Raw genomic sequence first — 13038 nt, forward strand, 5'->3', positions numbered from 1 at the left:
AAATTATTGCGTTGATTAAAAACTTTATTTAACTCTACTCTTAACTTTGCCGTTTCAGATATGCGGGTATTACACCGCGGAAATGACGTCAATAGGCTGAACTCTCGCCAAAATTCAAATCTGTGGGCGCAATGGCCTTGAGCGAGACAACGGATACAAACACGACGATTATCAACAGAAATATCTTTATTTTCTGCTTGCAAGTGGACCGTCTAGAGCGTACACGGTAAGTACAACTCATTGTGTTTAAAAAGATTTACGTTTGTGTAGTTTGCGTTGCGTTGTATCTGTGAATGTTGGTTGAGGCTAAATGTTAATGTTTAATTTCCTTCCTTTAGGTTCTACGGTGTTTGTTGGCTGTATGTTTTCCACTGCAAGAAGAGGCTCGTATCATTGACCAGCAGGAGCTACAATGGTGAGTACCCCTTTCGTCGTCCATTTATGTTAAACACTTCCTATTTCATGTCTAACAGTACCCGATTTAACAAATAACCATAAATAAATACAGTGTGGGCAGTCAAGTTAACATATGTGATTATCCTGCCTAATATGTTTATCACAAATATGTCACTAATCACTAATATGTTTATTTGTTTATCACAACACCTTTGGACCTTCAGCAATCGATTATTTCCCTTCATCTACATAGAGACAGAACGATGGTGTCTTAAACATCTCATTCATTTCACCAAATAACTTCACGCAGGTGGATAACGGCCGTCTCGGTCACGCTATGTTGCGTGATGCAGTTTTGATGAACCAAATGCATTTATTCAATGAATAAGTCAAGCTAGATCTATGTTTATGATGTTGTACGTTACGGTACCGATTGAAGTTGAGTCCGAAGCCAGTGGAAAACAGCGCTGCGCTTGTGCTCTCCAGGTACAAATGTTGTGATCTCTGACTGACGACCGGGCGAGACTCGAGTAAGAGATGTCCAAACGAGCTCCGGCAGGGCGGGTCAAGGCGGAGCGAACGGACGCCTTTCAGGCCGCCAATGACGAGCTGAGAGCCAAACTGATGGACGTCCAGTTAGAACTTCAGCAGGAGAAGAACAAGGTGAAAACCTCAACAGACAGACACTGCCTTCCTCCCTGCCTGCTTCCCTGCCTGCCTCCCTGCCTGCGTCCCTGCCTGCCTGCCTCCCTGCTTGCCTCCCTCCCTCCCTCCCTCCCTCCCTCCCTCCCTCCCTCCCTCCCTCCCTCCCTCCCTCCCAGTTTCCCCGATGTAGATTTGACATGCGTGTGCCATGACTGTGTCAGCCTACGTCAACAATGCACCGAGGACGTCAGCACCACTAAGAATATCATCACCCGGGGCAACCAAAGACCCTGGATGACTGAGGAGGTACGTCAAACGCTACGAGCGCGGAACTCTGCCTTCAAGTCTGGCGACAAGGAGACACTGAGGACAGCGAGAGCCAACTTGAACCGTGCCATCAGGGTAGCGAAGCGAGACCACAGTCGAAAAATTCAGGATCGTTTCCACGACGCCAACAACACCAGGAGTATGTGGCAAGGCATACGGGCGATTACAGACTACAACTCACCCTCCCCCCCCGGTGGGTGAAGTTGATGCTGACTTTCTAAATGGTCTAAATAACTTCTTTGGGAGGTTCGAGGCACTAAACGGCACTCCAGCAGTTAAAACTGTCCCCCATCAGGAAGAGGAGGTACTCTGCCTTGACTCCGCCGATGTGTTGAAGACCCTGAGGAGAGTCAACCCCCGTAAGGCCCCTGGCCCCGACAACATTCCTGGGCGTGTGTTCAGGGAATGTGCAAGTCAGCTGGCTGGGGTCGTCACAGACATTTTTAACACCTCGCTGGGCCAAGCCACAGTGCCAGCGTGCTTTAAGACTGCCTCCATCATTCCGATGCCGAAGAAACCTCAAATCACCTCATTTAATGATTACCGGCCTGTTGCACTGACTCCGGTCATGATGAAGTGCTTCGAAAGGCTGCTTAAAGATCACATCGTTTCCAGACTCCCCCCATTATTTGACCCGTTCCAGTTTGCCGACCGGCAAAACCGCTCCACTCAGGACGCCATCTCCTCCGTTCTTCACCTGAGCCTGGCTCACCTGGAGGAGAAGAACACCCATGTTCGGATGCTGTTCCTGGACTTCAGCTCAGCGTTTAACACCATCATCCCACAGCATCTAGTAGGAAAATTGGAACACCTGGGCTTCAACACCCCCCTTCGCAACTGGCTGCTAGACTTCCTCACCAACAGACCTCAGTCAGTCCGGGTCGGACAGAACACCTCTGATGTCATCACCCTCAGCACAGGCTCCCCTCAGGGCTGCGTCCTGAGCCCCCTGCTGTTCACCCTGATGACACACGACTGCGTCCCCAGGTTCACCACCAATCACATCGTGAAGTTCGCAGACGACACAACGGTGGTGGGGCTCATCAGAGACAACAACGACCTGGACTACAGAGAGGAGGTGGAGCAGCTGGTGGGCTGGTGCAGAGACAACAGCCTGATCCTGAATGTGGAGAAGAAGAAGGAGATCATCGTCGACTTCAGAAAAAACCAGCCTCACCACGCTCCACTGATTATCAACAGCTCAGCTGTGGAGGTGGTCAGCAGCACCAAATTCCTGGGGGTCCACATCACAGAAGACCTCACCTGGACTATGAACACTACGGCACTGGTCAAGAGGGCACAGAAGCGCTTGTACTTCCTGCGGAGGATGAGGAGAGCCCACCTGCCCCCACCCATCATGAGGACGTTCTACAGGAGCACCATAGAGAGCATTCTGACAAGCTGACTCTCTGTGTGGTGTGGAGGCTGCACCGCCTCCGATTGGAAGAACGTGAGGCGAGTGGTGAGGACAGCAGAGAGGATCATAGGGGCTCCTCTTCCCTCCATTCAGGACATTTCATCTCAGCGCTGCATGTCCCGTGCCCGTAACATCATCAATGACCCATCACACCCCCACCATGGACTGTTCTCCCTGCTGCCCTCTGGGAAGAGGTTTCGCACAATCCGCTGCAGGTCCACCAGGTTCTGCAACAGCTTTTTCCCTGCTGTCATCAGACTGTTGAACACTAGAACTGTTGAGCTCTAAACTGAACTCTGCATCACACATTCACAGAACTGTACTTTATGACACTACGGACCTCTATCTTGCACTATCTCGCACTACCAACTTTACTGAACTTGTGTAAACCCTTTAAATAGAAGTTTAATACATGGTTTAGCATTCCTCTGCACACTCTTGAATACTGTTTTGCCTACTTGCACTATTGCATAATTAGCACTGCAAGTTTGTCTAAGTCATGTCAGGTCAGCTGTCTGGAGAGAGAGAGAAGTCAGGACCTGCGGGCGGAGCACCACCGTGCCACCGCCGCCATGACGGAACTCAAAAGCAAACTCCATGAGGAGAAGCAGAAAGAGTTAGCCGTTACCAGGGAGACATTACTGCGGCAGCATGAAATGGAGCTGATGAGAGTGATCAAAATCAAAGATGGAGAGATCCAGCGACTGAATGCCTTGGTCCTCAGCCTGAGGGACGGCTCCATGGACAAGGTGATCCGCTCAATCCGTGTCTGACTATCCGCACGCCACGTCGGGCTCCGATGCGGCCGCTACCGTATTGTGTAGCTTGTCCCCAGTAAGCGTCGCGGCGCTCCGTTGCGGTCTCAACGGCCCGATGTGGCGCAATGTCTGCTCAGGTGAGGAGCGGGGGCGCTTTGCTGGCGGAAGTGGAGGAGACGCGGCGGTGTCGGGAGACCGAGCGGTGTCGCCTCCACCAGGAGCGCGGAAGAAGCCCTGGCAGCGGCCCAGCAGGCCTGGCAGTCCCGAGCGGCCGAGCTCCGATCGGCTCATCACCAGCATCGGGAGGAGCTGAGCCGAACCAAGAGAGACTGCGAGAGGGAGATCCGCCGACTGGTAGGACTGATCAGATGCGCGGTGCGTGGCTATGTTCCCAATTTCGTTGTATACCTGCAGTGCAATGACACCTAAGGCATTCTATTCTATTCTATTTCACAAGAAGAAAACGTCCGGTTGCTCGCTTCGCTTTTGTCACAGCAATGGTGTTCTAGTCGATTCAAGATAAAAATTGGCCGGTTGCTCTCTTTGTTTTTGTCACAATTCTGGCAAATGAGTTTGCCCGCCTGCCTGAGCGCTCCCCGTTTGTACATCCAGATGGATGAGATCAAGCTGAAAGACAGAGCGGTTAGTGTTTTGGATAAATCCCTGGGGCCGGCCACGTCCACCGCCTTCAGCTGCAGACTCAGGCTGCCGAGCAGCAGATCGCTGCCCTGAGGGATTCCCAAAGGGCGGGCCTAAACTACCCTGGAAGTGGGGTCAACGGCGCTACTAGCAATCCTCTTCATAGCGTAAGCCACCTCATCACACACTTGCAGTACGCATGACTTAGTTCGTTGCTGGAGGAAGGTAGCACAAAAACAGTTTTGAACTTTGAACGAGTGGTTGTGTGTGTGTGTTGCGGGGCGTTTTCAGTCTCAGGAGGATCGGGACACGCGAAGGTTTCATCTGAAAATCGCTGAGCTCAGCGCAGTCATCAGGAAACTGGAGGATCGAAACGCCCTGCTTTCTGAAGAGCGCAATGAACTGGTAATTTATTGACGGCACGCTTGAAGGTTTGCGCTACGTTTGATGCGCGCCATCCAGCGAGGCACCCATTGCGCTTGCTTATTAGTTGAGCGGCGCGGCGAGTCGGTTGCCTGGTAGATGTCTTTTATTGGGAGCCAAAGCCACGATTCCGTTCAAACCGATGCAAAAGGAATGGATACGTTCTGGCCCGCGTGTTGTGCGTCTTTCGCATCCCGCACTTCATGCTTGCAGCTTAAGCGACTGAGAGAAACAGAAAGCCAGTTTCTGCCACTCCTGTACAAAAACAAACGCCTGAGCAGGAAGAATGAAGAACTCTCGCTGGTGCTGTGTCGCCTTGAAAACAAAGTGCGCTTTGTCACCCAGGAGAACGAGGAGATGGCAAGCTTGGTAAGTCGACGCGGACAACGGCGGCGTGCCAACAGAGTCCACTGCATTTGTGTTCCACAGAGAAGGCCTAGTTCGCTCAATGACCTGGAGCGCGGTTGCGGCCAGCAGGACGGTGAAATGGAGTTCCTTCAAGTTGTGGAGCAGCGGCACATCATCGACGACTTGTCCAAGGTCTTCAGGCAGGCAACTCGGTGCACGTACGGCAGCGCCCCGCGCTCGCTCGCTGTCGCCAGGAAACCTTTTCCGTCCAAAGCTTGGCCGGCGGCCGCCATCCAAAAAGTTGGCCCCTTAAATTCCGACCTTTCAAGCAGGAGCATTGTGCGCACGCGTTTGAACACGCCTTAGACTTGTTTTGCCATTTTCAGCAGCTCAAAGCTCCCGTTTTGTCAGCGCCTTTGCCACTCGCTGTGCGCTGAAAACGACGGACTCGCCCGGCTGCTCAGCCCGTCAACCATGAGCCGCGAGCGCGACGTCATTGTCCGTAGGCAGCTAGTGGCAAAATGCACCCTGTTAGAGTTGCGCTCGCTCCAACTTATTTTGCAAGAACCACACGGGAGACAAGTAAGTTCTTTTGGACACCTGCAGGTGGAGAGTCCATCCGTTGTACGAATGAAGTCTGACTCTCGGCTCCTGCACGAGCATTTTTATTAAGAGAAACAGGGTGGGTGTAAGAGTGGATTGAATAGAGAAAGCCCTTGACCTCTAGTCAAAACATAACAAGGGATGTTTTACGACTTTGTGTAGGAAGGGATAAGCGATAGGGATAAATAAGGGATAAATAATATTATTTATTACAGGTTGCAGTCAAAGTCAAAGCAACATAATCATACGATAAAGATAATCTGGAAAACCCTGACACACCCTGTAGTTGTCACTTTTGGAAAAGACGAGCGTCCCTCCAATCATCGCCGGTGACGGGTTTTTCAGGCTCTGGAGACAGGAGCTCATGTCAGAAATGTCATCGTGAGTCGCGTTTGTTTCTGCGCCGGAGCCGTTCGTTCCCTTTGCATCCAAAGAATCTCAAAGGCGGATTATTTGTGTCGACAGGAGAGAGATTTGCTGCTACGATACCGACGTCGAGAATCTCTGAGGAGGAACAAAGCGTGAGGTCCTGCAAGGTGAGTCTGTTTGTTTGCGGCTGCTTGGTGTTGCGCAAGATGAAATGGCCTTTTTCTCGCTATCGTTCCTCTCGTCGATTCATCGTGAGGTGTCGCGTCAGTTTGTTCAGAGAGATGTTTGCTTCCGCGCCCGCAGGTCATCGAAACATTTTACGGCTACGACGAAGACGTGTTGGTGGACTCGGACGGATCGTCCTTGTCTTTTCACACCGACAGAACCCCCGACACGGAACCCGAAAAGGTAGCCCGCCATTTCTGCCAGCGTATTGGCGCCAAACATTCCTCTTCAGCCTGGAATCGGACTCGTCTTTGCGTCGCGGGTGCTTTGTCGCCGGTCTGACTGATTCTGGTACTAGTGCTGTGTTGCATTGGTGTGTGCATGAGGAGGCGGAGCTTCGCTACCGCCAGCTGACGCAAGAATATCAAGCGCTGCAACGAGCCTACGCTCTGCTAGCCCAGACCAGCGGAGGGGACTACGACGCCGAGAAGGAGATCAAGGTGGCGCCCCTTCCCGCAACCCCCGGCCGGGTCGCAGCCTCCCCGTTCTCACCCAGCCTCGGGTGTTCTCTGGTCTGAAAGGAGGAGGAGGAGCCTCCCTCCTCCTCCTTTCAGACCAGAGAAAAGCTGATGGTAGTGTCAAACGCACCTCTTTCAATAAGGTGCCCCCGGCTTCCCGGTAACGGGTTTGTCTTAGCCGGGTTCGGAGATTCGTCCGTAATCTAACCACCCGAGTTAAATTAACTCCACCGGAATCAATCTAATTTCTGTACGACGCCAATCCCTCTCAAGTCACCCTAAGCTCGAGCCGAGTAACTCAATTCGAGGCAAGACTTCGAAGTGACCGCATCGTATTGATGGCTCCCCGCTAATTTTTGAAGTTCTTATTATGTTACGGATATTTTTAGATGTCTTTGTTAAGACCTCAGGGATTCGTTTGTATAGCGCACCCTAGCACTAGTTTTGCCGAAGTAAATGTTGATATGGGTCCGTTCTACTTGGTCGCTCAAGCAGCGAGCCGACCAACTTGTTTATTCGAAAGAGAATCGAATTAATAAAAGTGTGACAATAATAGCATTTAAGGAGAAAATTAATGCACTTTACGTTATTAATTCTAACTTCTTATATGTAGATCTAGCACTTAACTGTCGGAGTGCTTCACCCCACTTGATTGCTTAAAAAGAATAACAACTTTCTTAAAACGAATAAAAATGTCTTACTCTATTTAGATTTGCCCAGTAATTAATTTGGAAGGCAAGTCTATTTTTCGATCGTGTCCTGTTTAACTTTTGACGCGGCCCGACAAAATTAAGAACTGGGCCGCGCCCGACGGACAATCGAAATACTTTTATCCTTCACCAACTCAAATAATCTATTTTAACCATCGTGGTTATTTTATTTAGAGGAAGTAAATTTTCAAACGAATTCACTTTTGACGAAATTCACTCTTCGCTTAAATATCTACGAAAGTTATTTAATTCTCTAACATGTTCGGAGTTACTTTTTACGCGGCCCGTCAAAAGGGGAAACGGGCCTGCGCCCTTCAAATAATGAAATTACTTTCAGTTCTACACCAAACCAATAATCCGATTCAAACACTTCCGTTAATTTATTCAGACGAAGCAAACTTTCAAACGGATTAAAATTCACTCGTGTCTCAAATAACTACGAAAGTTATTCAATTCTCTAAAATTGTCTGATGTTACTTTTATTTATTACGGTCCTATGTTATACCATAATAACCCCCCGCACATTAATCAAATTGTCAAATCAACCCCGAACCATCGATTGTACATTCAGTACAAATCAGCGCACAACAAAGTAGATGAATATACACAACACATTTATTGAAGAAACATGAAATAGAATTACAAATCTTAATCACTCCAGAAACCGAACAATTTCACCCACTAATACCCGTGTTAATAAAATCATTCAATCCCAGAACAATTCGATTGCAAAACACAGTTCATGAAAGAGGGAATCAATTTTTAGCCAAGCAAAGAAATCAAGAAGTAAAAATCACATTTGTGCTTCTCCAAACAATTTATGTCACGCCACTATTCTCATAGTGACGGGTCCCTTGATCGAATTGACTAACAATATTGCTTTAAGCTGTTACAGAATACATTTTTAGCCAAGCAAAGAAATCAAAAAGTAAAAATCACATTTGTGCGTCCATGCGTGACTCACAATCCGACACCGTGTTCCTGTTTTATTTCTATTTTAACTTGCTTAGCTTATTTTGGCCCCTTTTTTGGTCTCATGTTTTGGTCTGGCGCCATCTTTTGGACAAATTTGGAATTTCAGCTCTGCCAATTTATTCCTGTGAACAATCCATATTTTACCATTTGCACCATCTCTTCCCCCCATGTTACATGACAGTAGAAATGGGTCACTATCAAAGCAGAGTAGCAGATCTGGAGTCAGCGCTGAAGCAACAAGGACAGGTAAGCTTATCAATGAGCACACCTTTTTCTCAGACAAAATAGCTACATTCTTCAGTCACTCATTCGTCTGGCATTACTGGTCCAACCCCCCCCCCCGAACGTGGCTGGGAAAATGCGGAGAAAAGCTAATGTCATTTTCCAGTCAACCAAAGAATTTGTGGATGAAAATGACACAACATTCCAAAGCTGTCCACGCGTTTGTCTCTTCTAGAATGTCAAGTGGGTGGAGGAGAAGCAGCTGCTGCGTCAGAGCAATCAGCAGTTGGCCGAAAAGGTGACGGAAAGAAAGGCGCTGGGCGGAGTCGCTTGGCGTCACACCCGTCCGGAAGCCCCGCAGATGAGGTCTGACTGTCTTTTCAGGTCAGGCGGATGGAGGCGGAAGAAGCGCGTCTGAAAGAGCACATCCAGGATATCCGAGACCAAAACGAACTGCTTGAGTTCCGCATCCTGGAGCTGGAGGTGGGAAGACTCGCACAAGCGTGTTGAGGCCAGAGATGTGACGGACGGACGGACGGATGCATGCCTCTGCCTTTCAGGAGAGGGAGTGGCGCTCCCCCGTCTTGAAGTTTCTGCAAGTCCGTTTCCCAGACGGCCTCAGCCCTTTGCAGATCTACTGCGAGGCCGACGGCGTGAGCGTACGTAAGGCGTCCCTCGCAACCCTAACCTTAACCTGAGGTCCCAGAACACCTTACATTGCTCCTTGCGCCTTTCCCCAGGACATCGTCATCAGTGATCTGATGAAGAAGCTGGACATCCTGGGCGATAACGCCGTAAGTGTATGTCGAACTCCTTATGTTCGCACTCCACGAGACTCGGCGGCTCAAATGTGACTTTTGGAAGGCTTTGCGCTGAAAGAAGCTTGTTGACGCTGTGCCTTTGGGCTCTTGCAGAATCTCACCAACGAGGAGCAGGTGGTCGTGATTCACGCCAGGACCCTTCCCACCCTAGCCGAGAAGGTAACGCGCACGTCCACGCACGCTCTCGCATTCTGCTTATGTGACAGCAGCCTTTCCTCAGTGGTTAGAATACATCAAAGTGACCAAGTCAGCACTTCAACAGAAGATGTTGGACATTGAAAGTGAGAAGGTAGACAGACACGCGACATCAGCCAAGGGGAACTCGGGGCAATGTGCCCCAACAATTCTGACCTTGAGCTGTGCTAGGATATGTTCTGCAACCATTAGGGCTACCTGGATGAAGAGTTGGACTTCAGGAAGCGTTCCATGGACCAGGCTCATAAGGTAAGCCGCCCTCAAATCTCCCGCCGGACCACTGATGGACGAGGATTGCGGCCCAGAGGATCATGGAGCTGGAGGCCATGTTGTACGAGGCGCTACCGCAGCGGGACTGCCCCGCCACGGACGGCGAAAAAGCCAGCCACGCTGGCGTGAATGACGTGCTGACGGCGGATCAGAGACAAGAGCTTAGGAGCGCCGTGGACCAATGGAAGCGAGCCCTGATGTGGGAGTTGAGGGAGCGCGACGCTTGCATCCTCCAAGAGAGAATGGATCTGCTGCACAGCGCGCAACAGGTAAGGGCCCAAAGCCAGCCCGGCACTTACTTGCACGCTTACTGGCTTTTGAAGGCTACTTTCCATTTGTCCGTCCTAGAGGAACAAAGAGCTGAAAGAATTCATCGAAGCTCAGAAGAGACAAATCAAACAATTGGAGGAGAAGTTTCTGTTTCTCTTTCTAGTCTTCTCCTTGGCCTTCATTCTGTGGCCCTAACACCAGCTGGTGAGTGAGCTCCAGCGGCACCGCACTCGACACCTCCGATACACTGCCAGCCGGTCTCAGACGTTGGCAGACGCTCCGATGCCGACGTATACCCCCCGCCACGGTGACAGAGGCACCGCGTCACACCGGCGCTCATCCAATCAGAAGGCAGGAAAGGCAAATTCACATGCAGGGCACTCTTGAACCAGAAGAGAGCGCCACAAAAAAACGGTTGTTGCCCCAAACGCGCACTAAAAAGGGTCAGAATAACAAGAGTCCCACCGGCCAGCCGGGGCCACCCGTCCATCCATTTCTTCAGGGGGGGAAAAAATTGGAGTCACCGGTGAGTACATTTTGCATTTAGCTCTGCTTTTCTGCTTCTGTCTTCAAGTGTGTGGCATCCTGCGACCAAAGATTCAGCCAACCCCAAAGCGGTTGACCTCAACGTCCCACCACCATTCCTACCAGAGCAGGTGACGTGATGCTTTGGACATCCTTCCGTCTCAGATGCCCAAAAGTACTCTTTGCCACATCTGCGGCAATACGGTGTCTTTTCAAAGGTGCAAATAAATCCAGCGTGGGCGGAACACGCACGTCTTCGGTTTTTCCCGCTTTGTTTGTGTGACAGCTGTTGTGAAAATTTTATACAAATAAAGTTGTATAGTACAGGTTTGGCCAAGCCGCAACTCCCGAACCGCATGCGGCTCTTTTATGTTCATATCAACATTTGTGTGTGTGTGTGTGGGGGGGGGGGGGGGTTGTGCGTGTTGGCTTCACTTGAGTTCAATTTAGTATTTTCGTCAAAAGCGCATGTGGTGAAATTCCACAAAGTAGGATGGGCAAACACATTCCAGTAAACTATTAGTGTCAATTGGGCTCTCGAAATGGCAGGGAAAAGATGCACAGCAAAACGAAAATATGTAGATGAACACAGGACGTTTTTATCAGAGTGGGAAAGTTTCTATTTTTTGTTGAACGTGATGGCAAACCATTCTGCCTGATACGTCAGACCTCAGCGCATTTCAAAGATTCAAATCTTCAGCGCCATGCACTTCAGCTCACTCCATGCTAACATTGATCAGGCGTCGAACCCGCAACATCATGCTTAAGAGGTGGACATGCTAACCAGTGCGCCATTATGTCAACGCATAACAACTGTAAATCTACTAAACAAAACAGCGGTTGCTATATGACATCTGCCGCGTGTGGTCACGTGACAGACGTCACGTGATGGGCAGAACTTCCGCCGGAATTCAAATCCGCGGGAGAGTCAACTTGTTTAAAAGGGAGTGGGCAGAAGAATTATTTAATTTATTTAAATCTATTTGGAGTGTGCGCCATTATGTCAATGCATAACAACTGTAAGTCTACTAAACAAAACAGCGGTTGCTATATGACGTCTGCCACGTCGTGGTCACGTGACGCGGACGTGACGTCGACGCCTACTTTACATCCCACCGATCACAGGACCACTCGGCTGCATAACCGCGCCCCCTTTCCAACCAATCGGATTTGCTATACGCGAAAACTACGCCAATGGGCGGAACTTCCGCCAAAATTTAAATCCGTGGGCGTGGCTCGCAACAGGAAGTAGGAAAATGGCGATGTTGACAAAGACACAGCGGATGGTAACATACGACTAACAAGAGAAATATTTTTATTTTCTGCTTGCAACTGGACCGTCCAGAGCGTACACGGTAAGTACAACTAATCGTTTTTAAAAAGAAGTACTTTTGTTGCCCTGAAAAGCGAGTGAGTGTGGCGTTTGGGGGGGAACGTCGAATTTCGACGATTCTTTCTGGTCAACGGTTGTAAATGATTGCGTTGATTAAAAAAGAAAACTTGATGTAACTCTACTTTTAACTGCCGTTTCAGATAAGCGGGTATTACGTCGCAGTCATGTGCCGCGGATATGACGTAATTGGCTGAACTTCCACCAAAATTCAAATCTGTTGGCGCGATGGCCGTGAGCCACTGAGCAACGACGAATATCAACAGAAATATCTTTATTTTCTGCTTGCAACTGGACCGTCTACAGCGTACACGGTAAGTAACACTCATTGTGTTTAAAGAGATTTACGTTTGTAATAGCAACGTGTAGCTGAGGCGCTAGCAGAAGTGTAGCCGCGTTGCGTTGTACGTGTGAATATTGGTCCAGGCGAAATGTTAATGTTTAATTTCATTCCTTTAGGTTCCACGGTGTTTGTTGGCTGCAAGTTTTCCACTGCAAGAAGAGGCTCGTATCATTGACCAGGAGCGAGCTACAATGGTGAGTAGCCATAACATTTATGTTAAACACTTCCTATTTCATGTGTAACAGTACTTGATTTAACAAATAACCATAAATAAATACAGTGTGGGCACTGAAGTTAACATATGTGATTATACTGCCTAATCTGTCACCGAGTATATTGTTGCAAAGTAATATAAGATCCAAAGTTGTAATTCAGAATAGTTTTCAAAAGAAGGCCATTAGAATTATATACAAGTCTGATTACCCTGAACATAACAACAAGCTATTAATTAAATCACAAATTCTTCAATTCAAAGATTTGGTAGATTATCAGAATAATAATGTCTAACAGTAATTGATTTAACACATCACGATAAGTAGATTGAGTGTGGGCACTCTCAAGTTAACATATGTGATTATACTGCCTAATCTGTTACAGAGTATGTTGTTGCCAAGTAATGTAGAATAGATCCAAAGTAGTAATCCAGAATAGTTTTGAAAAGGCCATTAGAATAATAAACAAATCTGATTACCTTGAACATAATAGTTAA

At 48.8% G+C, this 13038-nt stretch overlaps 1 protein-coding gene across 10 annotated transcripts; it reads left to right on the top strand.

The window, feature by feature from the left end:
• The first annotated feature begins 4473 nt into the window (after positions 1-4473).
• Positions 4474-10913, top strand: LOC137840331 (janus kinase and microtubule-interacting protein 3-like). Of its 10 annotated transcripts, none has more exons than XM_068650837.1 (15): positions 4474-4587; positions 4819-5937; positions 6022-6092; positions 6229-6333; positions 6477-6590; positions 8475-8539; positions 8751-8813; positions 8900-8998; positions 9076-9174; positions 9256-9309; positions 9430-9495; positions 9557-9780; positions 9837-10070; positions 10150-10275; positions 10646-10909. In XM_068650837.1, the coding sequence occupies exons 6-13, from the start codon at positions 8480-8482 to the stop codon at positions 9928-9930; spliced, it is 759 nt and encodes a 252-aa protein (XP_068506938.1). In that variant the 5' UTR covers positions 4474-4587; positions 4819-5937; positions 6022-6092; positions 6229-6333; positions 6477-6590; positions 8475-8479; the 3' UTR covers positions 9931-10070; positions 10150-10275; positions 10646-10909. The 10 variants fall into 10 exon arrangements, with proteins under 10 accessions (XP_068506938.1, XP_068506947.1, XP_068506946.1 ...); XM_068650844.1 differs by lacking the exon at positions 4474-4587 and having other exon boundaries at positions 4620-5937; positions 9557-9625; positions 9703-9780; positions 10646-10913; XM_068650843.1 differs by lacking the exon at positions 4474-4587 and having other exon boundaries at positions 4621-5937; positions 9557-9625; positions 9703-10070; positions 10646-10911.
• Positions 10914-13038: the final 2125 nt, after the last annotated feature.

This window comes from Syngnathus scovelli, chromosome 5 (genome assembly GCF_024217435.2).
Source record: "Syngnathus scovelli strain Florida chromosome 5, RoL_Ssco_1.2, whole genome shotgun sequence".
NCBI lineage: Eukaryota > Metazoa > Chordata > Actinopteri > Syngnathiformes > Syngnathidae > Syngnathus > Syngnathus scovelli.